The following is a 23,817-nucleotide window of genomic DNA, read 5'->3' as shown; positions in this document are numbered from 1 at the left end:
AAATAAATAAACTTTAGGTGATGAAACACTACTATGTTTCAAGATCTGTACCATAAACGACTGTACGGAAGTGTATGTATGTTTGTAAATTACTGTTTAGTTTCCAGATGACTTGTACTTTTCTGCAGCCGGTTTAAAAGTAAGCCTCACTTTAACATATATAAATATTACATTCTTTACTAGGCCTTGATTCACGTGTCTACAGCCTATAGCCACTGTAACCGACAGGAAATAGAGGAGACTGTCTACATCGAGCATGTTTCTCCTACAAGTGTTATAGAAGCTACCCAGTAAGTAGCACTAGTTGGTGTTATTTTTTCGAATCAGTCAGTACTAAACATGTAACACAGTAAGAACGTGTGTTAATTGTAACCTTTACGTTGGTGAGGAAGAACCAACCTACTTATTAGTTACTATTTGTGTTACTATACCGAACTAAAACGGTGTCGACCTCTTCTAACTCTAATGTAAAAATTTCTTACACGTGTGAAAAGACAATCAAGGCACTCGTTATGTAACATTAACTTTTCGTTATCCAGTACTAAAGGCCAAGAACTTGACATTAACCTCAAACGTATCTCATTTTCATGGTTATATGAAGGGCAATCCATGTTCCAAGAACGTAGCCCAACGAAATAATCAAGACATTTGTCTGGTTGATATTGGATGACGCTTTGCTTTAAAAAAATAAATAAATTGATAACTAAAGTGCTTTTAACTTTTCAAGTTTTCCAAGTGTTCTATGTTTTTGTTGTTCAGGTTCTATAGTTCATATGTGGATATATCTATTGTTGCTTTCTTTCAAGTCCTTCTTATTTTAGGTGGATGTCGGACAGTCTACTGGACACTGTAACCCCTCATCTCCTCAGTGGTAGACCGTGTAGTTATCATTATACCAAAGCCTTGGCTGAAAACCTGTTGGTAGAAGAAGGCATCGGATTGCCGATCGCTATTATCAGGCCTTCCATCATCACAGCGTCTTGGAAAGATCCTGTTCCAGTAAGTAAACCCTAATGAAGTAAGTTTGAACGTTTTCTGTCCCAATATAAAATATTGGTGTGATTTGTTTCACCCTTTAGTCACAAGAAAGGCAATTTGAGAACATGCGTCTATTTTGATCATCCTAAGTCTTCTATAAAATGGAATGTAAGACAAAATGGACGTTCTTCAAACGCAATGCATGATTTATAACAACCATATAGTTTGACTACTGTAACATTTATTCCATTGTAATAGGTAGTATATAGGGTCTCTCGGAGCATTAAATAGAGAGGATAACATTTTAATGTCAACCCCAAGGCCCTTGGATGCATCCACGTTTGTTTGATTTTGGTCAAAAAAAAGCAAAGGCAGATACAAACAGATAGGGTTCCAGATGAGTGATATTGCAGTCAGATCCGTATTTTATCTGCTTATGTTACCCACAAGACTGCCCTAAGGGTGTCTTCAAAGGGATCAACAGGTCAGTAGAATAGTATTGAGAACACATTCCCTTGGAGTGAGTAACTGTACATCCAATGTTCAGTTGATATTTGTAAAGAAACAAAGACAACACTACCCTAGGGTCATTTGAAAAAAAGAAAAATATAGAAGCATCACTTCGACCATGAAACTTGCCAGAAGACTCTAAGACCACATGTTAAGAATGGTTGAAATCAACCAAAAGATATTTCCACTTTATATGTATCCAGATCATAAGATTTGTATTTTTTTCTGTCTTAACGTTCTTAGGAATGACTGGTTATTTTTTATGTCAGTTCTCACAATTGTTCTGACATTATTTTCTGTTGCTTTACATATATAGCTCTCTTATAACGTACAATTTATACCTGAGAAGTTGCAAAAGAACTGTGTTTGTTGAACATTTTTGTAATTATTTGTGTGGTCATGAATTTACAATTCAAGTAGGACGTGCGTTGTTAAAATGGCTGATGAACGTCAGAGAACCGAGAGATCACAAGTTAGATCCCAGTGTTTGCAGTGAACACCAACAGATTAATAATAAAATGTGGAAAGTGAGAAGTTTTCATTTCATTTTTAAAATATCTGGATTCGATGCATCATGCTACCTTAAAACTCAGAGTATCAGATGCGACAATAAACCAAGCATTTGTAGTAGGTTCTCCTGAAATGAGTCTAAATTTCATGAAACAAAAAAAATAATAAAATGATCCAAAACTAGTCTTGGAACATCTAATAAGGCGAAGTGAATTCCACACATCTGTGAAGATATTGCAGAAATATGCAACCCTTAGCAACTAAATGATCAAATAGACGCAAAGAAGGCATTCTATAATGTTGTTACAACTAATAAAACATGGTGTTTAATCTTTGAATCAGCTGACAATTCTAGTAGCTCCGATAACTAAAATTCTACAAACATTACACAATACAAATTTCGGACTACACTAGAGAGTATTTTACACTACAGCCAACAAATCACACTCCAACAGTGATATGAATGATTGTGTAAGCACCTCATGGACTGAATCTGTACCATGGGGAAACTCCATCTTTGAATCATGGTCTCTTTTTTTTTTTTTTTAAATATTGACAGACCTCTTCCTGAAACTGGCCCTAGTAATCGTTACATTCTCGTGATAACTGATTAATTCATTAAATGACTGATACGTTAGCTCAAACATTTAAGAAACATTTGCTGAACTGTGAATAGCTCTCACTTCGTATGCACAGAGGATATCCAAACTGACGAATGAGGATATCCAAACTGACTAATTAGCAAACAATGTGCTGTTGCTGAATTATGTAAGGCACTGTATGTGGTAAAAACTCACATTTCACCTTATTTTCCTCATTCCAGTGAACTGAGTTAATGGCTTAGCCTAACTGTGAAACAAGTACATTCTAGTTTGAACCTTATCCTAACTCTAAATCATATACATTCTATGTCTGAAGCTTATCCTAACTGTAGCCCCATAGTGGCACAGCGGTATGTCTGTGGACTCACGTCACTGAAAACCGGATTTCGATACTTGTGATGAGCAGGGCACAGATAACTAATTGTGTAGCTTTGTGCTTAATTCGAAAACAACAACAACAATTCTCACTGTAAAACACGTACATTCTAAGTTTGGAGCTAATCCTAACTATAAATTATGTACATTTTAAATCTGAAACTTATCCTAATTGTAAATCACGTACATTTTATGTTTGGATCTTGGATAGAACCAGTTTGGATAATCATGCGTCATGTATAATGATGGTGCACCATGCAACAAAGTAACTGGTTGTTCTCCAAACATGCGTTAACAGCAGATATCACGTATGGCCCAAGACCAGCTGTGGAGTTCCATATTGTCTGCAAAAATACGTGGAGTGACTGCAAACAATGTTAGTTGACATGCACATGTTTATACGTTGGCAAATGATAAAGTGGGTGAAAGACAAATGAGAATGCATTAAAGGTGATCAGAGATAGCCAAGTTTGAACAAGGAGATTCGTTTTAGCCAATAGCACAATAACCACTCACGTCCAGCGTTTAGTCACTAAAACCCATCAAATTGAGAGATTTGGCATTCGCATGATACGTGAACGTGCATTGAGCCCGCTGATAAGTTGATATCGTATGTCACTGATGAGGATCTACGAATCTTACTTCATCAGGAGATGGATTATTAACAAGTTAAAACAATAAACAACACCCGAAACACTATTTCTATTGAAACATATACGTTGTAACTGATGCTACTGTGACTGAAAAATATTCTTTTCTATTGTTGTAATGACATTACACCTATGTTTATGATTAAATGGACCCTATGCTAGGACCGAGAAGTCACGATCTTTCCTGTATCACTGGTTCTCCTTCCCCCTTTACCGTACATGTTTACACATGTTTTAGTTTAGTATTACTCTGTATATTTTGTACGTAGTCTAATAACTCGATTACCTCTCTTTTTTCAGGGCTGGGTAGACAACTTAAATGGTACCTCAGGGTTTATAGTAGCGGTAAGTAAATTAAAATACGCAGAAGTAAAACATAACTCAAAACCCTATACGTATAATATACACTCCACTACTGACAATACATATAATATAAACTCCACTACTGACAATACATATAATATACACTCCACTACTGACCATATATACAATATACACTCCACTACTGACTATACATATAATATACACTCCACTACTGACCAATATATACAATATACACTCCACTACTGACCATACATATAATATACACTCCACTACTGACCATACATACAATATACACTCCACTACTGACCATACATATAATATACACTCCACTACTAACAATACATATAATATACACTCCACTACTGATCATACATATAATATACACTCCACTACTGACCATACATACAATATACACTCCACTACTGACCATACATATAATATACACTCCACTACTAACAATACATATAATATACACTCCACTACTGATCATACATATAATATACACTCCACTACTGACCATATATACAATATACAATTCACTACTGACTAAACATATAATATACACTCCACTACTGACCATATATACAATATACACTTCACTACTGACCATATATACAATATACACTCCACTACTGACCACATATACAATATACACTTCACTACTGACGATACATATAATATACATTTCACTGCTGACTATACATTAACATACACTCCACTTCTGACCATACATATAATATACACTTCACTACTGACCATATATGTAACATACACTCTACTACTGACCATATATGTAACATACACTCCACTACTGACCATATATGTAACATACACTCCACTACTGACTATACATATAATATACACCCAAAAACTGTATGAAAGCTAGTCCTATTCTATGGCTATGTCCTTATCTAAGGTTACTGATGATGGATTGAATTCCCCAAACCAGTATAACTCAGTGATAAGTGATCAATGGAATATTAGATTGGATCTCCAAACACACGGGTATAATTCAGTTTCAAGTGGAAATCTTTATTGTCATGTGAAGGCGTCTGACGTCATTAAATTACTGGTTCTGACCAGATTAATTAATTATTCTTGTAGCCGGAGGCTCTGTCCCCTTATTCACATGACCCAGATTAATTAATTATTCTTGTAGCCGGAGGCCCTGTCCCCTTATTCACATGACCCAGATTAATTAATTATTCTTGTAGCCGGAGGCCCTGTCCCCTTATTCACATGACCCAGATTAATTAATTATTTTTGTAGCCGGAGGCCCTGTCCCCTTATTCACATGATCCAGATTAATTAATTATTCTTGTAGCCGGAGGCCCTATCCCCTTATTCACATGACTAAAATTAAATTTTCTAAATTCACCAAAATCATCACTTCGAGTTAAGATTTAGTCATTAGTTATTTATCTCCAGGTTGAATATATTTTTCACTTGTGAATTTTGGCAGAATACATATATTTAGAATCACTCTTTACTAAAGTGGGGTAGGAGGGGGGTTGTAAAGCTATCTAGGTTTAGAGCTAGATTTGGCACTTTTTTATTACTTTTTGATAAAAGATTTTGTAATGTGAGACACGGTAGATAGTATAATCATTATTGACGTTCCAAATAAAACAAACATTTTGTTAGAAAAAAAATATCAGTGTATTTTGCAACACTCGAAACTATTAAGGGTCATGACATTAAAATTTGACCTCACCATGTCAAATGCTCCTTGGTGCGTTGCTAACAAAGTGCAGTAACTTACAGAATATAGTAAATTAGTAATTTACTAGTCTGATAACCATTTCTTCAACATGATGATCGAGTTAATCTTAGCACAGACTGATTATCTCATGATAGCTAACAGACGTTGTTAGATTAAGATAAAATGCTATATTGTGTTTTACGGAAATTTCAGTTCAGCTAGATTTTATATGTTTATTTTTAGAAAACGGTCATTGAACATGAACTAGGCTAATATATTTTAACTTTAAAAGACATGACTGCTACTTTTAGTTCACTAGTTCTTTTAAAAAATAATCCCAGACTGGTAAAGGAATTCTGCGAACAATGATGGTACAGCGTAGTATAGGAGCTGACGTCATTCCAGTGGATACAGTGGTCAACATGATGATATGTGTAGCCTGGCAGATGAAAACACAAAGGTCAGTATTTTGTGTAATAAACGTGATAATGTCTGTCATTTACAGAATATCATTACAAAAATCAGTATTTTTAGTGGTCAGTAGTATGCTATCTGTAGAATAGCACATAATAACATTAAAGTTAGCACATTACACGAGTAATTTTGCAATTTCAAGTATATGTTCATTAGGCCTTGTAAGTTTGATCGGTAATCAAGGTCATATGGTTCGTCACTGCTGGAACAGCGGTAAGTCTACGGATTTACAACGCTAAAATCAGGGGTTCGATTCCCTCGATGGACACAGCAGATAGCCCGCTGTGGCTTTGCTATAAGAAAAACACACACACTGCTGTTGTAATAATCTAAACCATCTTTACTGCGATAATTTATTAAGTCGTGGGGGAGTTATAATATGACGGTCAATCCCACTATTCGTTGGTAAAAGAGTAGCCCAAGAGTTGGCGGTAGGTGGTGATGACTAGCTGCCTTCCCTCTAGTCTTACACTACTAAATTATGAACGGCTAGCGCGAATTTCAATAAACAAAAAACACACACATTTCCAATTATTATGATTGTTTTATTACAGCATGAATCCAAAGGTTAACAGAATCTACAAATAACACAAGTGAAGCAGTTTCCTTTCTTTCTGAGTTTGTGTTCCTGTCAAGACATTTTACAGATTTCACTTATGAGTATTTTTTTTCAATCAAAAAAAGTTTTTTTTTTTTTTTTTAGATTATATTATTGGATTACGATTACGTAGTCTGGCACATCCAATCCATTTTCGGTTCTGATATTTTTCATGTAAATTTGGGTCGGGTTTTTTGAAACTGAGAGTCTTTTAAAACATTTGTATATTGGTAATAATATCTTGTAATGACATCAATAGAAGTGATGGCAGGATTTTTGAAGATGAGATATTAAAAAATAGTTCCAGACTATCGTAAGCTAGTTGAACAAACAGTATCAAATTTGTCGTGAGAAATGGGTTTATACAAGTTAGTAAGTGAACATTTTCATGGTTTACTTTAGGCCAGACAAAGTGATGGTGTACAACTGCACCTCAGGTCCTATCAACAGAGTCACGTGGGGAGAGATAGAACGACTTGCTTATCCTTTCATCTTATCACACCCAAGCATGGAGGTTCTCCGGTACCCTGGTGGCAGCTTCAAGACCAATCGTTTACTGAACAGGATCTGTGAGGTCCTGGAACATGAAATACCAGCAAGGATAATTGACTTCTTAGCTAAAGTACTTGGTTACAAACCCGGGTAAGAACTTTCGTGATATCTGGCATGCTTGTTACACGATTTAGCCTCACGTAATTTAACCAGTAATCTTAATTTGTCGTTTCACGTGACATCAAAACCGGACATTGAAAATGTCAGAAAGTTCATTAATGAAAATATGTGTAAAAGAAAATACTTTTTGGATAAGATTATTTCTCTCTGCGCTGTTATCAGGAATATCTGAATTTTGGCCTCAGTACCCAAGGCTATGGGCCTCATTTAACATTTATTTAAATAACACAGACGTATGAACCTAAAATTCATAAAAACTGTTTTGGTTTTGATAACGGATTTTCCATAATTCAGATACACAAATTTCGAAAGAAATACTTTTTTTTTTCTCTATCAGGATATTTTACAAATCGAAAAGACAAAAAAAACTTTTACATAGTTTAGAACATTTACACAACCTCTTGTTTCTATAGCAACGAATATATAATATTGAGAAGAAAAATAATGTAGAAGTGTATGAATAAACAAATGCTGTTTAGAAATCACGCGTCACGCGGCCTGTTAACCGTTGATACACTATGGGTGTGATTCTCGTGGGTTATAGAACGATTCATAACGCTCTCACGTCGCGATTGGTTTAGACAAATCCATAGTAAGTAGTTGCCAACATTTTAAGCATAACAAAACGTAACCTAATTTTAATTAAGATAATTAATTTATGTGAAAGTGCATAAGACGTTTTGTGAAAAAAATCTGTACGTGATGGAGAAAAGTGGATGTCGAGCATGTAAATATTTCAAGACAGTAAATCCATTTCAGGCCTGTGTTATCAAATAAAATGGCTAACGTCATAGTTTTACACTAAACGGTTATGATGTTGTAATTTAATGATTTTCATAATTAATTTTTCGTTATTAAGCTTTGCCTTCGTTTATATATTCCACAACTTTGTATATAAATCACACAACGAACATGTACATATATTTTACCCTTTCCGAAATATCAGAGAAAAAAACAAGTCTTATGAAGTACCATTATTGTTCATAATCTCTCCTAATTTTAATTTTTAATTTTAAATCGGTTTAATAAAACAAACTTATCTTCTTAAACTGTGCACGTATTAAAATAAAAGGATCAAAGTAGCTGAAGATCGTATAAGAAAGGTTTAAGTATTGATGTTCCATTCCACGATGCCTATCCTTGCAAACGAAAGTTTAGTCGAATCAAAAGTTTGAATTTGCTTTAAAAATGAAAAAAAAAATCGATTTTACTGATAAACTGTCTAGTTTAAAGCCAGTTTTATTAGTAATCTTTATTGTTTATAATTAAAAAATCAACTTTCATTGATAAACTTTCTGGTTTAAAAAAATTAAGTAACTGGTTTAAGTAACTTTAAAAAGTTACTTATATTGGGCCCAGAATGGCCAGGTGAATAAGGCACTCGACTTGTAAGCTAAGAGTCGCGGGTTCGAATCTCCGTCACACCAAACATGCTCGCCCTTTCAGCCGTTCAAAGTTACGATCAATCCTATTTTTCGTTGGTAAATGAGTATCCCAAGAGTTGGCGGTGGGTGATGATGACTAGATATCTTCCCTCTAGTCTTACACTGCTAAATTAGGGACGGCTAGCGCTGATATCAGTAGAAACAGTCCAGTTATGACGATATTCCACCTATTGAAAAGTAATTATTCTTCACTACGCCAGTAAGAAACAGTCTTACTAGTTTTATGGTCCCACAAGTAATTCATATCATAAACAGTTTAGAAAAATATGTTTCAGGACATTGACCCCATCGGTAGTTGTGAGGTTAAATTACTATCATATGCTTAATTGTTTCTTTGAAAGAAGGTCTTATAAGATTTTAGACTAAAAAAAACACTTGCTTTTTAAAACACACAGCAACGGATGACGTATTATCTGTATCTCTGTAAAAACAATATTATTTTGTAATGTTTTTATTTAGGTTGGTCCAAGTGTACGGCAGACTTCATAGGGCCGTCCATATTCTGGAATACTTCACCACACATGAGTGGACTTTCCACGCGGATAATGTACTCAAGCTCATGAACCAGCTGGAGGGCGAGGACAGAGAAGTAAGTTATTCAATAATCATCTTAACCATGATAAGTGTACGTCAAGTTATAAAACTATTAAAATTGTGTGAAACACAGGGAATGGAATCTAACTCAAGATGGCGCCACTTCCGCACGTTGTATATTTTTGGATTTGAACAGTAAAACGTCAGATTTCAGTAAAAGCAATATGTTTGTTTTGTTTTTTTTAATTTCGCGCAAAGCTACTCGAGGGCTATCTGCGCTAGCTATCCCTAATTTAGCAGTGTAAGACTAGAGAAAAGGCAGCTAGTCATCACCACCCACCGCCAACTCTTGGGCTACTCTTTTACCAACGAATAGTGGGATTGACCGTAACTTATAACGCCCTCACGGCTGAAAGGGCGAGCATGTTTGGCGCGACGGGGATGCAAATCCACGACCCTCAGATTACAAGTCGCACGCCTTAACACGCTTGGCCATGCCGGGCCAAAAGGCAATATGTAGGCGATCATAACGTACGTAGGTAAAATATACGTATTTATAAATATTTATTTTGTCGTATTATTTTCCTTACTTAATTGCCGTCTGTCCCTGGAAAGTTCGTTCGCACTGAAATAACCATGTATTGACATAGAGAACGTTGGACACAATTTCATGGCGGTTATCTAAAAAATATCCATTAATAAATTTAACTGTTTTTCTCCATGTCTAATGAAGATTTATCACTGTTATTTTTGTGTATCTTTTTTATCGATGTGTTTGTACCAAGACATTGTTTTTTGGGTTTTTTTTTCACGATATGATCACAAATATACTGCAGTAAAACCTGTTTAAGGCGGAATCGCACGGGACCGATTACAATTTCCCGCTTAAGCAGGTTTTCTGGCTTAAAAATAGTGAAACATACATTTCCTTAATTATATATAATATTTTAGTAGAACGTTATACTTGCTTGACTTAAGGAAAATAAAACGTTGGTGAATAAAGTTATTATACTGTTTATGTTATATTTATTAGAATAAGAACAAAAATAGACATTCAAAATATATATATACAAGTCCACAAAATCTTAATCAAATTTATTTGAAGAAAATGTCCAATTTCAACTGTTTCGTTTTCCAATGGACTTTCTCATGCGGTTAAAAGTGAACGCCAATTCTACGACCATTTCATGAAGTTCATTTTACCTCTTCATTTTTGCATACAATTTGATAGAGTTAATATAACTTAACACTGGCAATGAAGTAAGAATTTCTATTTCCTCACTATCTTTTCCATTTTGTTCATCTTCTGAATCTCTCACACTGTTAACATCTTGAGATTCCATTATAGATTTTAATTCAATTTTATCAGTTTATGTTGAAACATTCTTGTCAATGTTCACAAAACTTTCCACGTTCGCAGAATCATCTGCACCAATCTTCTCAGTCAGAGTTTGGATTTCACTAGAATCATCATAACAAACAACTTCTCCACAATCTCCCAACATTAACAAGAATAAATCCACAGTTTCGACAGCACTTTATTACGCATTCATCTTTTGCACATTTGATTAAATAACTTATAAATGCAATTGCATCTAACACATCAATTTTCATGGTTATTTCAGATGCTCTCTTACAGTTGTCCATGTGTGTAATAATATACTGAAGCATCAATTTTCTGTATTTCAATTTTATACACTGTATAATTCCATTATCTGGTAGGTGTAGAACTGATGTTGTAAATGGAGGTAGAAAGACTAAACGTACATTTGAAAATTGAACTTTTGAGAAGAATATTCCTATTTTCTTGTTCCATTCTTTTGTTTAATTTAACTGCAAAGATAATGAGACCAGAAAAAAGAACAGAATATATTTAACCAATACTTACTGTAACAGAATGTCCGAGAATTTATTAATATTTAAACAAATTATTAATTAAACAGGAATTTATTAATATTTAAAGAAATGGTTAATTAAATAAGAAATTAATATTTAATCAAAAACATTTTTTTCCGCTTTACTCAGGTTCTTGGTTTGGTTTCTTTTGAATCTCGCGCAAAGCTACTCGAGGGCTATCTGCGCTAGCCGCCCCTAATTTAGCAGTATAAGACTAGAGGGAAGGCAGCTAATCATCACTACCCGCTGCCAACTCTTGGGTTACTCTTTTACCAACGAATAGTGGGATTGACCGTTACATTATAACGCTCCCACGGCTGAAAGGGTGAACATGTTTGGTGCGATGAGGATTCGATATTTAGGTTCTAATTCTACTTTTTGACAGATGAGGTAGGTGAAAGATAGTTTTCCGTCCGCGTTACTCAGGTTCTGCCATATAGAGGGCGTTTTATAAGAGAAATCTTAAGATAATGCTGCAGAGTTTTGATATTTCCGGCTTGTACAGGTTTCCGCCCTATATGAAATTTCCGGCTTAGACAGGTTTTATTTTACTGTATGTGGTATGAATTGGCAAACATTTGATTGTTTTATATTAACAGTGATTACAGAATGGTAAACCATCGAAAATTAATATTCTGATATTTTTATTAATTTCTACGATTATCGAATATTTAGAAAGTGTAGTATTATATATATATTAATTACAATAATTGATACTTAATATCATTTATGTTTTAGGGTGTGTTTTTTTCAGCCAACTGGCCATCAGAGATAACGCTGTTGTCAGACAGCAATAAATATATCAGGTCTTGTTTGTTACATTGTTTAATTATTTTTTATGATAAAAGATAATTATGAACAACAATTATATGATGTAGCAATAAAAATATAATAATTTATTTCTTATATTCCTTTTAATTATTTTGTACTTAATAACTCTAGACTCCACAAAGTTTTGTTGTGGAAGTTTTAACGGCTCGTGCTTTTACGTAGATATTTGATCTTGATATTCGTAAAATTGATATGCACGAGTATATGGAAAACTACGTTTTGGGAGTGAGAAGATATGTATTAAAAGAAGATGACTCGACTCTTCCAGCAGCTAGGAAAAAAACTGAGAAGGTTAGAGAAGATTACAATTGTACCAAATAATAAATGTTTCCTTAAAAATTACAGAGATCTAACGACATCCATTGTTGTTCAAGTATTGATTTACATAGCTGTTAAAATCATTAAGATAATATTCTAACTGTTAATGTTTGTAAATACCAGTAGCTATAATTAGTGAAATCATAATTAATTCAGTTTAATTTATTATTTCTACAGTAAACAGCTAATAAGCTGTGTTGATACCACTGAACGTGATTATAATAAGTACAACAATTCATGTTGTTAAATAACAGTTTTTGCATTTATATTAGTAATCGACTTTATTTTTCTACAGGGTACACTACTTAGGGATTCTTTTCCGTCTGCTAATATTGTGTGGTTTCCTTCGAATTCTTTTCAAGTGGTCAAGGATGGCTAGAAAACTGTGGTGGTTGCTAGCGTCGTATGTGTTACAGCTAAGACAAGTAATTTTATCATCAAAGTTGTTCCTGTGAATAAGGCTGAATAAACTTCAACGTTATCATTGTGAATAAGGATGAACAAACTTCTGTTTTCACTCTGTCAGGAATGGAATAACTGAACTGAAAACTCGTGTATCTCACTTCGTGAAATTTTCTAATTTTACAACTTAAATCTTAAGTTCATATGAAAAAATAACCTCTATTCATATTCTAACTGGAATATGGTTATTAAATGTTATATTTGCTAACCTAAGAATACAATTACGAAATTAGTTTAAATAAGAGAGCGACCTCTCTGGGAAAAAATAATATTTCGAGACTAAAAATTAACCAACTTTCATATTACTAAATTCGAATAATAATAACATAGAAAATGTTTTATTGTATCAATGCTATAACTTAAGCCTACACACGTCTTGTTATGTTTTTAAATAGGGGGTCTAGATTACATTTTAAAATTTGTTTATTACTTTCTTACAACCCAGTAAGCAAGATTTATCTTCCAGTATTTTAAGATTCGAATAGAAAAAAGAGGTAATCAACATAAAATAAAATGTAAAATCATTATTATTTTATATTTACCAGAATAAATTTATGTGTTCCTGATCCCAAGGTATCATTTTCACTTCAAGTTATGTTGGCAGATACTTTGTCTCAGCGTGTCGCCTTTTTTCTCCAGATCCATTTTCTTGTTGAAAATTTCTTTTTGAAACTCGGCATGTCACTTTTTACTACTAGATATGTTTTGAACTTATTAAATTCTTTACTAAGCATTTGAATGTGTAATTTTTCCAGATACGTTCTTATGTTGACACATTCTCCATGAAGCTCAGAGTGTCACTACAGGTGATTTATTATATTAAAGGTTATTTATGAATTTTAAAGGGTCACTTTTTCTCACTTCAGGTTTGTTTACAGATTGGCGAGTTCTTTACAAACTTGAATGTTAAGTAATCTCCAAATTATGTATAAAATCTCCCAAAAAAAATCCAGAACATCTCTAGTCACACATGAATAATTCAAGTAAATAACACTAAGAACAAGTGTTGGTGTTAAATATATGATAAATATCAGTAATTTTTATATACAATATGGTTGACGAATGATAGAAAAATGCCTTGACACGAAATTTAGGATGTTTCATTGTTTTGTTAATAGATGGTAGCACCATACAGTTTTTGATTTTTGCGTAGGAATCCTGATACTGTAATTCAAATAAAGCCTTTTGGAAACATTCGTATGATTAATACTATTTGGAAATAAAACACATTTTTTATTTTGAAAAATTAACGCTTTCTAACGCTCAGTTTAAACGTATTGTGTATTTTCTCACTATTCTCACTGTTTATTATCTTTATTTATGTTTTAATACTTTTTGCAGTAATTTGTTGTGCTGCCTCGTTATATATATATATATATATATATATGAATTTAAATGTAATTTTTATAGTCTTATTTGAGATACCTAATACAGAATAACAATGGAAGCAAACATTTTATTTTGAAACAATTTAATAATACAACCTTACTTTTTGTAACTTTATAAAATGTATGACATGAACTAACTGAAATGTTACTAGTTTTAACATCAGAATTACTTCTGGTACCCCCAGTGGCACAGCGGTATGTCTGCGGATTTACAGCTCTAGAATCTAGCTTCCGAAACTGGTGGTGGGCAGAGCACAGATAGCCGATTCTGTAGCTTCATACTTAAAACAAACGAAAAATTACTCGTTGTATTAATTTAATACTGAAATAATCATAGTATAAAGAAATTATAAAACATTCTAATTACATATTTTAAATAGAAAGAATTAACTGTATATTGTACAATTCAGCAGTTTTATGAGATTGTGGTCTCTGTAAAAAGCTGGCTTTCCCTTTTCCATGACGTTAATATCTCGAGACTTTGTTTAAGAATCAATGATATTTCAGTTGCTATGTATAAAATTCTTCAATCAAGAAACTTCATAATGTTTTCCTCAATCTTCAACAGTTATATTTTGTTCAGTAAGATGAGGAACTTAGTCTAATCATTTGAGGATCTACTATCTGTGTTCACTGTTGTTCGAATAGAAAAACTTGTAAAATTCTATTGGTTTTTTTTATTCTACAACCCAGATGTTTATTTGAGGTTGAAAACAACTGAAATTTGAAACGTAGGAGTACAAAATTATCCGAGTCATATACAAATATGAAATAACTTATCAATATTAGTTGACAAACGGAATTTCAATATATATATATTTGTAATATAACACTTGTTCTAATAAAATGTTTATTGCTACATTACATCTTGTTTGTTTTGAAGTACAAACTATTTTACACACTTGCAAACAAACAACATGGACTTAGTGGGCTGAAGTCCGGAGCCTCACACTAGTTAGGTGGCCTCAAGCTATGACTATAAATCTATTGCACGTAGTTTTGTCTCGGGGGCCTCTATAAATTGAAAATCTTAGGGCCAATAAACCCTTAATATCGTTCCAATTTCTTTAAACCGTAAACGTTCTATACACTGTCACTTAAGAAACAACAAAATTATAAAAAAAAAACAGCCAAAAATTAGTTTGAACTTTTTATTTTTTTTTAATAAATATTTACCACAAAATTCACCAATTTAGTGGCAATAATGCATTATTTACCAAGAGGTTTGACAAACATGTTAAAACACTAGCTTTTAGAGTAATCATCTTTCAATTATTTATCGACGTAACTTAATGTAATCGAATTTAATGAAGATGAATAATATATAGAAATTACTTCTCTTGTTTCGAATGAATTGTTTATTATTCATATGGTATACGGCTTTTATAATTGGGAATATATTTGTCAACTGAACCAGCATGTTTCTAAAACTTCTGAAAGAAAACACTTCAGCTTCCCTAGGGAGATTTGAATGAAAAACAAAGATTTTCATTTCTTCAGCGAAGCTTCCTCACTTGGTAAAATGATTGGTACAGAATACACGTTGGCTTTCGTATTGTACAGAACTCACGTGTGCAGAGGGCGTCAATAAAGGTAACGAGAATGTATTTTATAAATGTTTGTATTATGTTTGTGTATTTTTTGTTTATAGAGCTTCCTCTGCGTTTATTTTCTCTAGCATTTTGTTTTATATATATATAAGAACGACGGTTGATTGTTTGTTTTGGGTGTTCTTGGAAAGCCATGCTAAAACTACCTCTCTAATGTTGAACATACCAGAGTAAAAGCAGCTACTCAACAGTACCCACCGTTGATTCTTAGACAATTCTAATCGGCATGGTGTGGCCAGGTGGTTAAGGCACTCGACTCGTAATATGAGGGACCCGGATTCGAATCCCTGTCACACCAAACACGCTCGTCCTTTCAACCGTGGAGGCGTTATAATGTACGGTCAATCTCATTATTCGTTAGTAAAAGAGTAGCCCGGGAGTTGGCGATGGGTGGTGATGACTAGCTGCCTTCCTAGTCTTACACCGCTAAATTAGGGATGGCTAAAGCAGATAGCTCTCATGCAGCTTTGCGCGAAATTCAAAACAAACCAAACTCCCTTTCAAGAAAGTCATGGTACGCACGTTGGTACCACAGGTACGTTATTTGATTATAGCAATTACAAGTTAGAGTTTAGTTGTTTTGAATGGGTTCTTTAAGTCGAGTCTTTCACTTCGAAACCATCGATTTTCTTTGCTCAAAATTCCAGAAACGACTACAACTGAATTTTAGTTTTGAACAAAGTACTTGTATATCACGTATTCTGTGACGATATGATATTCCACATTTTCGATTTTGCTATAAACTTTACAGATAATTCGACAATAAATGCCAGTCACTTACAAGTGGGGAGTCTCTTTAATGTTGATGGTGTCTGTTTTTCTGATGAATGATTTATTTTCACTGACAGGTCAAAGTAATTAGACAGAAAACACTGAAAATCTTTTTTGTCTAAGTTCATGCGCTATATTTGATGCAGAAGTCTAACCCAGAACTTTATTGCCATAAGTTTGCATGTTTACTACTCAACAAATGAGTTAACTGGAAATTTCTTCAACATATTTTTGTGGTTGAATACTCTAGACTTCAATTTTATGAAAACTGATGATAGCCCACTTAAAAGAGGGCTTTTCTTTACAATGGTTAGTAAAATGTAAATATGGTCCACACGTGGCTCAGTGATTAATTAACGTGGCAGGATGCAAACCAGTGGGCTCAAGATTCGAGCAGCCACGAAATACCACTGAACAAACTTTCAACTGTCAACCCTGAAAGTCAACCCGCTTTAGTTGTGCTTCCTCTGTTTATTTAGTTCTTTGTCATTAAGCATAAACCTACAAAATGGGCTTCCTGTACTGTGCCCATTACGGGTATCGAAACTCTACTGTTAGCATTTTTATCTCTCATACTCACTGCTGAATCATCAGAATCCCCTTTCTGGTCAGCAGCTCGAAAGTAATGATGATTATATCTGAACTTCTGGTGCCTTAGCTTGGTCGTTTCACTCATATGTCCATAAGATGTCATTTAAGTTGAAAATACCAGTACAAATATATACATATACATTGGATATCAGTTGAAAAGTACCTGAAAAATATCCTTGAAAATTTGGCATTGGCTACTTGATATGTTATTGAAAGGGAACTTCGTGTTTATAAATCTAGAAACATACCACACCGAATAAGTGTTAAGAAGTATGCTAAAAATGTCAAAATATTGTGTACTAATTGCACTAACACCAAATAATAGTATTTCACTGTGGGATTCAAAAGCTTTCCCATCAATTACAAAGGCCTTAATGTTTGAGTTAATTTCATCCATTATCCCCAATTACTTCTATGGCTACTTCAATAGGAAGGGGGTCTGTACCCTAAAAATAAGAAACGTTAGGACGTCTGCGTGGGGTACTTGAGCATTTATGATAAATTGGATCCTGCTAGAGTAGGAGTTTGTAAAACAATTTCATAGGTAGCGCCTCCAGAATCCCAAGTTGGGTCAGGAACACAAAATTAGATATAGATTCGGTTTTAACGACCCTAAAAATGTATTCCTATAACCCCATCGTACGTTTTAGCTCCTTTTGGTAGAAGACTAAGCCATATAGGTAAGAACATCTCCCTAGCCCTCTTAAGTCCAGAACATCTAAATACTCTAAGATCAGTCAAAGAGGTGTCAAAGTTGACAGAACAATTTCACTATCTAGGATTTTGAATAAGTGCTCGAAAACATTCTTACAACAAATTAACAATGACTGTATTACATGTATCCAATGTGGCCACATGAAAGTTGACGCCTTTTGTAAAGTATGTTCGGTATATTCTTTATGAATACGATTACATTGGAATGATCTGACTATACAAATCCTACTTCACCCTAAAGAACACTCGATACTGTTGTTTGTAACACAGAACGATAAACAGATTTTATTAAAAGGATTTTGCATATGATAATCAATAAGCCGTGTAACAACAATGTTTCATGTAAAGAGGCGATGAAACAATGTATCAGAAGTACACATTGTTTGTCGTTACGATGAAACAATGCATCAGAAGTACACATTGTTTGTCGTTATGTAATCAGTGCGACGCCATCGGAAAGTGATCACTTTTGAAATGGAACATGGTAACTCTTTTCATTGTCTTATATTTATACACTTAGAACATAAGATGTGTTCATATCAAGGATCTGGAATTTCCCAGAACGGGATAACCCTTTGTATTTAATGGCGTTGGAAAACAAAATAGCACAGTTTGTAGAGACGTGGTGAATAATGGACACTCTACGGCTAGTAACAAGTGATATTTGTAGAGAGATGTAAACCACTTTACCCGGCTTCTAAAAGTAGGTAAATTCTACAGTGACCGCGAGTTGTGGGACTACTACTGGGTAAAAGATTCGTTCTGAAGTACCAATAAACTACGTAAATAGTAAATCTCCCACTGGTTTTAAATCAGTGTATTCCAGGAGTCATAAAGTTCCTTTCGACCACAGTAGGTTTGGTTGTTTTTGAATTTCGTGAAAAGCTACATGAGGGCAATCAGATATAGTCGTTCCTAATTTAGTAGCGTAAGACTAGAGGGAAGGCAACTAGTCATTACCACCCACCGCCAACTCTTGGATGTGACTGGGATTTAAACCCTTATATTATGAGTTGATCTCACTAGCCACCTGGCCAGGTTTGAGTAATTTCTAGTGTATTTTGATTTCTATAAAACATTACTAGCTTCAGTTGTTATTTAAATGAATTTTCTCTAAAATTACTCTCCTTTTTTATATGCAGTCTTGTTGCCTAACTTAGTTTAACAAAGTCTTAACCGACATTAATGAACTCTAAAACACATGAAAACGATTATTTTATGTAATATGGACTAACATAAGGAGGCAATACAAACAAAATCTTGATTTTGATGCATTTTTGTTTTCTTCGTATGAAATCCTGGATTTTGGCGTTGTAAAAAGGTGAGCTTACCAATATCCCACTGGGAGGGACATTTTGAAAAAGTCGTTCTATACTGTAAACATAAGATGAGGTTTATGATAGGAAGATGATTTAATAAATATTGTGTAAATTTCACATTCTGTACTACAATGATATTTAATAGTAAAAACAAACACAAAATGTAAGAGTTTGCATCAGAATTATCGATCACAGCTATGTAAATGATTATTTGAGCTTAGCAGACCCTACTTTTGAACTGATAGATTAGACGAAATGAAGTTAGTAAACAGCATCCATAGCTTCATCAGGGGCTCCTCTTAACGGGACATGATTGTAACTCCTATAACCTATTTTCATGGCAATGGGACGCGAAACACAAATCATTAGATTTATAATTTGAGCATGGTAACCATTATTTTACGCCCAGTCACGTTTATAAGTAGAATATGGTATGGCAAAAAAAAAAAAAAAAGCCAACAACAAAAGGTTAATTCTGAACCACACTCTAACTATCAGAATCACAAGCAGTTGTTGTTGGTTTCCATACAGTTTTTGGTTATTAAGCACAAAGGGCTATCTGTGTTCTACCCATCATGAGTACTGAAACCAAGATTCTAGCGATATAAGTCCGCAGACATACCACTGTGTTATTGCTCGCTAACATAAAAATATGCTACAATTACCTATCAGTTGTAAGTTAACTCACTTGTCTTTTGTTTAAAGATTCTTCTCATTTTAACGGCAACAGACGTAGTATGAAACAGCAGTTCTCTAACTTGTTAAGTTTTGTTACTTATTTTTCAGGAACTCGTTTCACGAATTTTTATTTCATTTTCAGCGAGATGCGATCGGGAGTGAAGATGCGACATGTATTAGAGAATCGAAATTGTGATTAACAGCAATGTAGTCATGGGTGCTAAAAAATAGGAAAACAACAACAAACAAACTTAAGCCTAAAAAATAACCATTAGATGAAGAACTGAAGTGTGCGTGATATATCTAAATATATATAAATATTTTCTATTACACCCTTTATAACGAACTGTACATGTTGATAAGTGAAAACATATTTGTGTATACTGGTGTAAGAGTGATCCTACAACTAACTAACTCCAGGTTGTAAGTTCAAGGAATTTGCTCGTATTTATTAGAATGCTGTAGATTCTTAGAGACTCGGTATTACATGTAGCCCCAAGTGGCACAGCAAGGTGTCTACGGACTTACAACGCTAGAAACTGAATTTCGATACGCATGGTTAGTATAAAACAGGCTGACCGGTGTGTGTCCCTCTGCTTAAATACAAACAAAATTACGTGTAGGACTGAACATAGCTACCTTCCAAAATAGCAGGAATCCTGATTTATGAACATTCCATTTAACCAAAAAATAATTAGTTGGTAGTTTTCGTATCGATACTTGAACCTTTGTAACCTATTTGATCACGTAACTGGTGTTTACTTTCCTTGTCAGTAAATAGAAGACCAAGAGTTGATGGTCGGTGCTGTTGACTAATGCTTTCCCTCTAATTTATCATTGCTAAATTAGGGGCAGCTAGTGTAGATAGTCGCGAGCAGTTTTGAGCGAAATTCGATAAACTGACCATATCTGACCTTGATTCACTGTGGGTATGTAGTTTACTTAGTAACATTGTTGCAGTAATATATCCTTGATAAATCTATGTATATATATTGCAAACTAGAACATTATATCTTAATGACACGTCCTGTCAACGTATAGTTGCTATTTGTAGTCCATACAAACGCCTCGTCTGTTTCAGCATAGAAACTCACATTGGTTTTGACGCTCCTCGAAACACATTTTAAATTTATAGGTATTCACTGTTATGGTAAACTTGGCAGGTCTAAATCTTACTGCTCTTTATCTTTCTGTTGTGATAGCCCAGGTACGTCTTCTTTAGTTCTATTAATCGTGGTCGGTCTTTATCTAACTATTTCATATCTTTCTATTATGATAACCTTTAAAGAATTTTTTGTTTTAAACAAACGAACAATGGATCTGCTTTCAATTTTTTAACACCATCAAAGTTCTAAAAATTTTCTCCACTAAGATAAAGTCAAATTAATTCAAGATAATACCACTAGAGTGCGTTAACAAGCAATGTGAACATTTAATCAGTTAAATTATCGATAAATTGATTACAGTCACAAATATAATAAAACCGATAAGTTATTGTAGTTATGATAAATAATGTCTGATATTAATATTATACAATTTTTACATTAAAAATATATTGTTTAAATAGTAAATAAAATGAGCTAGAATATCTTATTAACAAGTTAAACAGAGAAAGTTTATCTCGTCTTCTGGTAGACTAGATCAGAATTACTCATCTATAGCTCTATCTATGACACGGATTATCCAATCACGCAGATGATGTTGGCATGTTTCATCGCTTAAACGTATCCATCAGGTCTCTAAATTTTAGTTTCTGTAATAATTTTCTAGAATATATATTTCCATAAATACACAAACAGAGGTTTAAAATAACTTTTAATTATGGAATTTTTACACGTCTTCCATTCAAGTTATTCATCAATGCAATCATGCATTTCCGATACACTGTTTTAATTGAAAATAATGTCATACTAATTTATTTTAGACTTTAAAAAGAGTTGTTTTATGTGTATAATAATAACAATTATAACAATGAAACACAACAGAAATAAGAAGACTGTTATTTCGACAACGACAAATAAAAACCTGGTTATACTTTGTCCCAGCCCGATCAATTAAAGCCATAACTCTAGGAAGGTAAAAACTGTACAGTTCGTCTCGTGTGTCTAATCTTATTCCTTTAAATAACCCTAAAAATATAATCAACAACTGTAAAAATAGTTTGAGTGTCGGTTTGTTTTCTATTTTATTTAGATACGAAACACAAATCTGTCGATATCATACGAGTCCTGACGTTAGCTTAATCACATATATAACGTTATTACCTTGAATATATTGGTGATTTATAAAATTTAATTTGTATCTTTGTTTGTCTTTATGATCAAAATTGAGCAGTAAGTTTCTACACTGTGCTCATCGAATTTTATCCCCAAAATCAAAAGTTTTTATTTTTATATAAACAAACATTTAAAAAATGTTCAACAACTGAATATGTATAGTTATGTTGCAAATACATAAACCAGTAGTTATGAAATTCTTTAGTGTGAATCACTCAGTGGGTCCTGACAATTCTGAGGACTTATAACACCAAAATCCACGAATCGATTCACTGCGGTGGGCAGACCGAAGATAGCTTGTAGGGATTTGTTTTGAATTTTGTGCAAAGCTACTCGAGGGCTACCTGCGCTAGCAGTCCCTGATTTAGCAGTGTAAGACTAGAGGGAAGACAGCTAGTCATCACCAGCCAACGCTCTTGGGTCATTCTTTTACCAAAAATAATGGGATTGACCGTCACATTATAATGTCCCCACGGCTGAAAAGGCGAGCATGTTTGGTGTGACGGGGATTCGAACCCGCGACTCTAAGATTACGAGTCGAGTGCCTTAACCACCTGATCATGCCGGGCCAGCTTGTGGTGGATCTTCGTGCTAAAACAAATAATATTTGGATGTGTGTCCGGGTAAAACAGCGGCACGTCATCGGAGTTACAACATGAAAAATGCAGGATTCGATTCCTCGCATATAGCCCAATAGTGGTTTTGTTGTAAAAACAAGTTTGGACGTATTAAACATGTTTTGGAGTCACATGATTAAAACCTATAAACTGGATAGGTGAAGTGAAGAGAAAGTACCATTAGCGACTATGTTTGTTTGATACTTTTCACTACGATATAGGCCGAATTTACCTCCCTTTGGTTAACTTGTGTTTAGGGTTGCTAAACAGAAATCCTCAGAAACTAGTATAACCCAATGAAACACGTTACTTGAAATGTAAATAATTATGTCTGAATATATTTTATGAAGAATTGTGACTATCGGAAAGGGCAGAAATTAATATTGTTAGTCCTATCGGAAAGGTCAGAAATTAATATTGTTAGTCCTAAACTAATTTCGAACATAAAGCAAATTTTTACTATGCATTTGATTTTCTTTCGAAGAACCCTAGGTTGTGTACTTCTTCAAGGTTTTAAAAAATACCAGATTAAAATGTTCTTCGGCGGAAGAATCAAATTTTTTTTGTAACTATACAAATATTTTATAAATGAAGTCGATTATATTACGGAGGAACTAGAATTCTCGTTTGTGTAACGTTTAGAAGTACGTCAGTTTGCTCTAGCATATTCTTTTTTAATAAACCCTAAAAGTTAGTAAGCATTAATTATTTTTCACATTGGCTTTTTTTTTTTTTAATCAACAGCACTTCATTGGGCCATTCTGTAACAGCATAATGATATTTCACGGGTTTGATATTTGATTTGTTTCATTTTTCCAATTTCTTGAAGATTGTTTAAACGTGTCTACATTTCAGATTTGAGTTTAAAAGTTTTTCCAATTGACCTGTTTTACTGAAACGTGGTAGATCGTTCAGTGGATCTACTAGTTTTACTCATAACACTATTTCAACCAGTTTTTATTGGTAATTAGT

The 23,817-nt window shown here is 33.7% G+C and overlaps 1 protein-coding gene across 2 annotated transcripts in view; it reads left to right on the top strand.

The window, feature by feature from the left end:
• Positions 1–15,128, top strand: part of LOC143243933 (putative fatty acyl-CoA reductase CG5065) — a 44,117-nt gene extending 28,989 nt beyond the window's left edge. Inside the window, exons 6-13 of one of the 2 annotated variants that reach the window (XM_076487766.1) lie at positions 184–290; positions 822–999; positions 3,926–3,970; positions 5,993–6,111; positions 7,126–7,365; positions 9,300–9,429; positions 12,264–12,392; positions 12,715–15,128. In XM_076487766.1, the coding sequence (XP_076343881.1) occupies positions 184–290; positions 822–999; positions 3,926–3,970; positions 5,993–6,111; positions 7,126–7,365; positions 9,300–9,429; positions 12,264–12,392; positions 12,715–12,798 (1,032 nt within the window). In that variant the 3' untranslated portion in view covers positions 12,799–15,128. Of the gene's footprint in view, positions 1–183; positions 291–821; positions 1,000–3,925; positions 3,971–5,992; positions 6,112–7,125; positions 7,366–9,299; positions 9,430–12,212; positions 12,393–12,714 lie in introns of those variants that run through there. The other variant, XM_076487776.1, reaches the window with a different exon arrangement.
• Positions 15,129–23,817: the final 8,689 nt, after the last annotated feature.

Source organism: Tachypleus tridentatus, chromosome 1, assembly GCF_004210375.1.
Source record: "Tachypleus tridentatus isolate NWPU-2018 chromosome 1, ASM421037v1, whole genome shotgun sequence".
NCBI classification, from domain to species: domain Eukaryota; kingdom Metazoa; phylum Arthropoda; class Merostomata; order Xiphosura; family Limulidae; genus Tachypleus; species Tachypleus tridentatus.
Note: the sequence above shows the minus strand (reverse complement) of the source record. Positions and strands in the feature narration are given on the sequence as shown.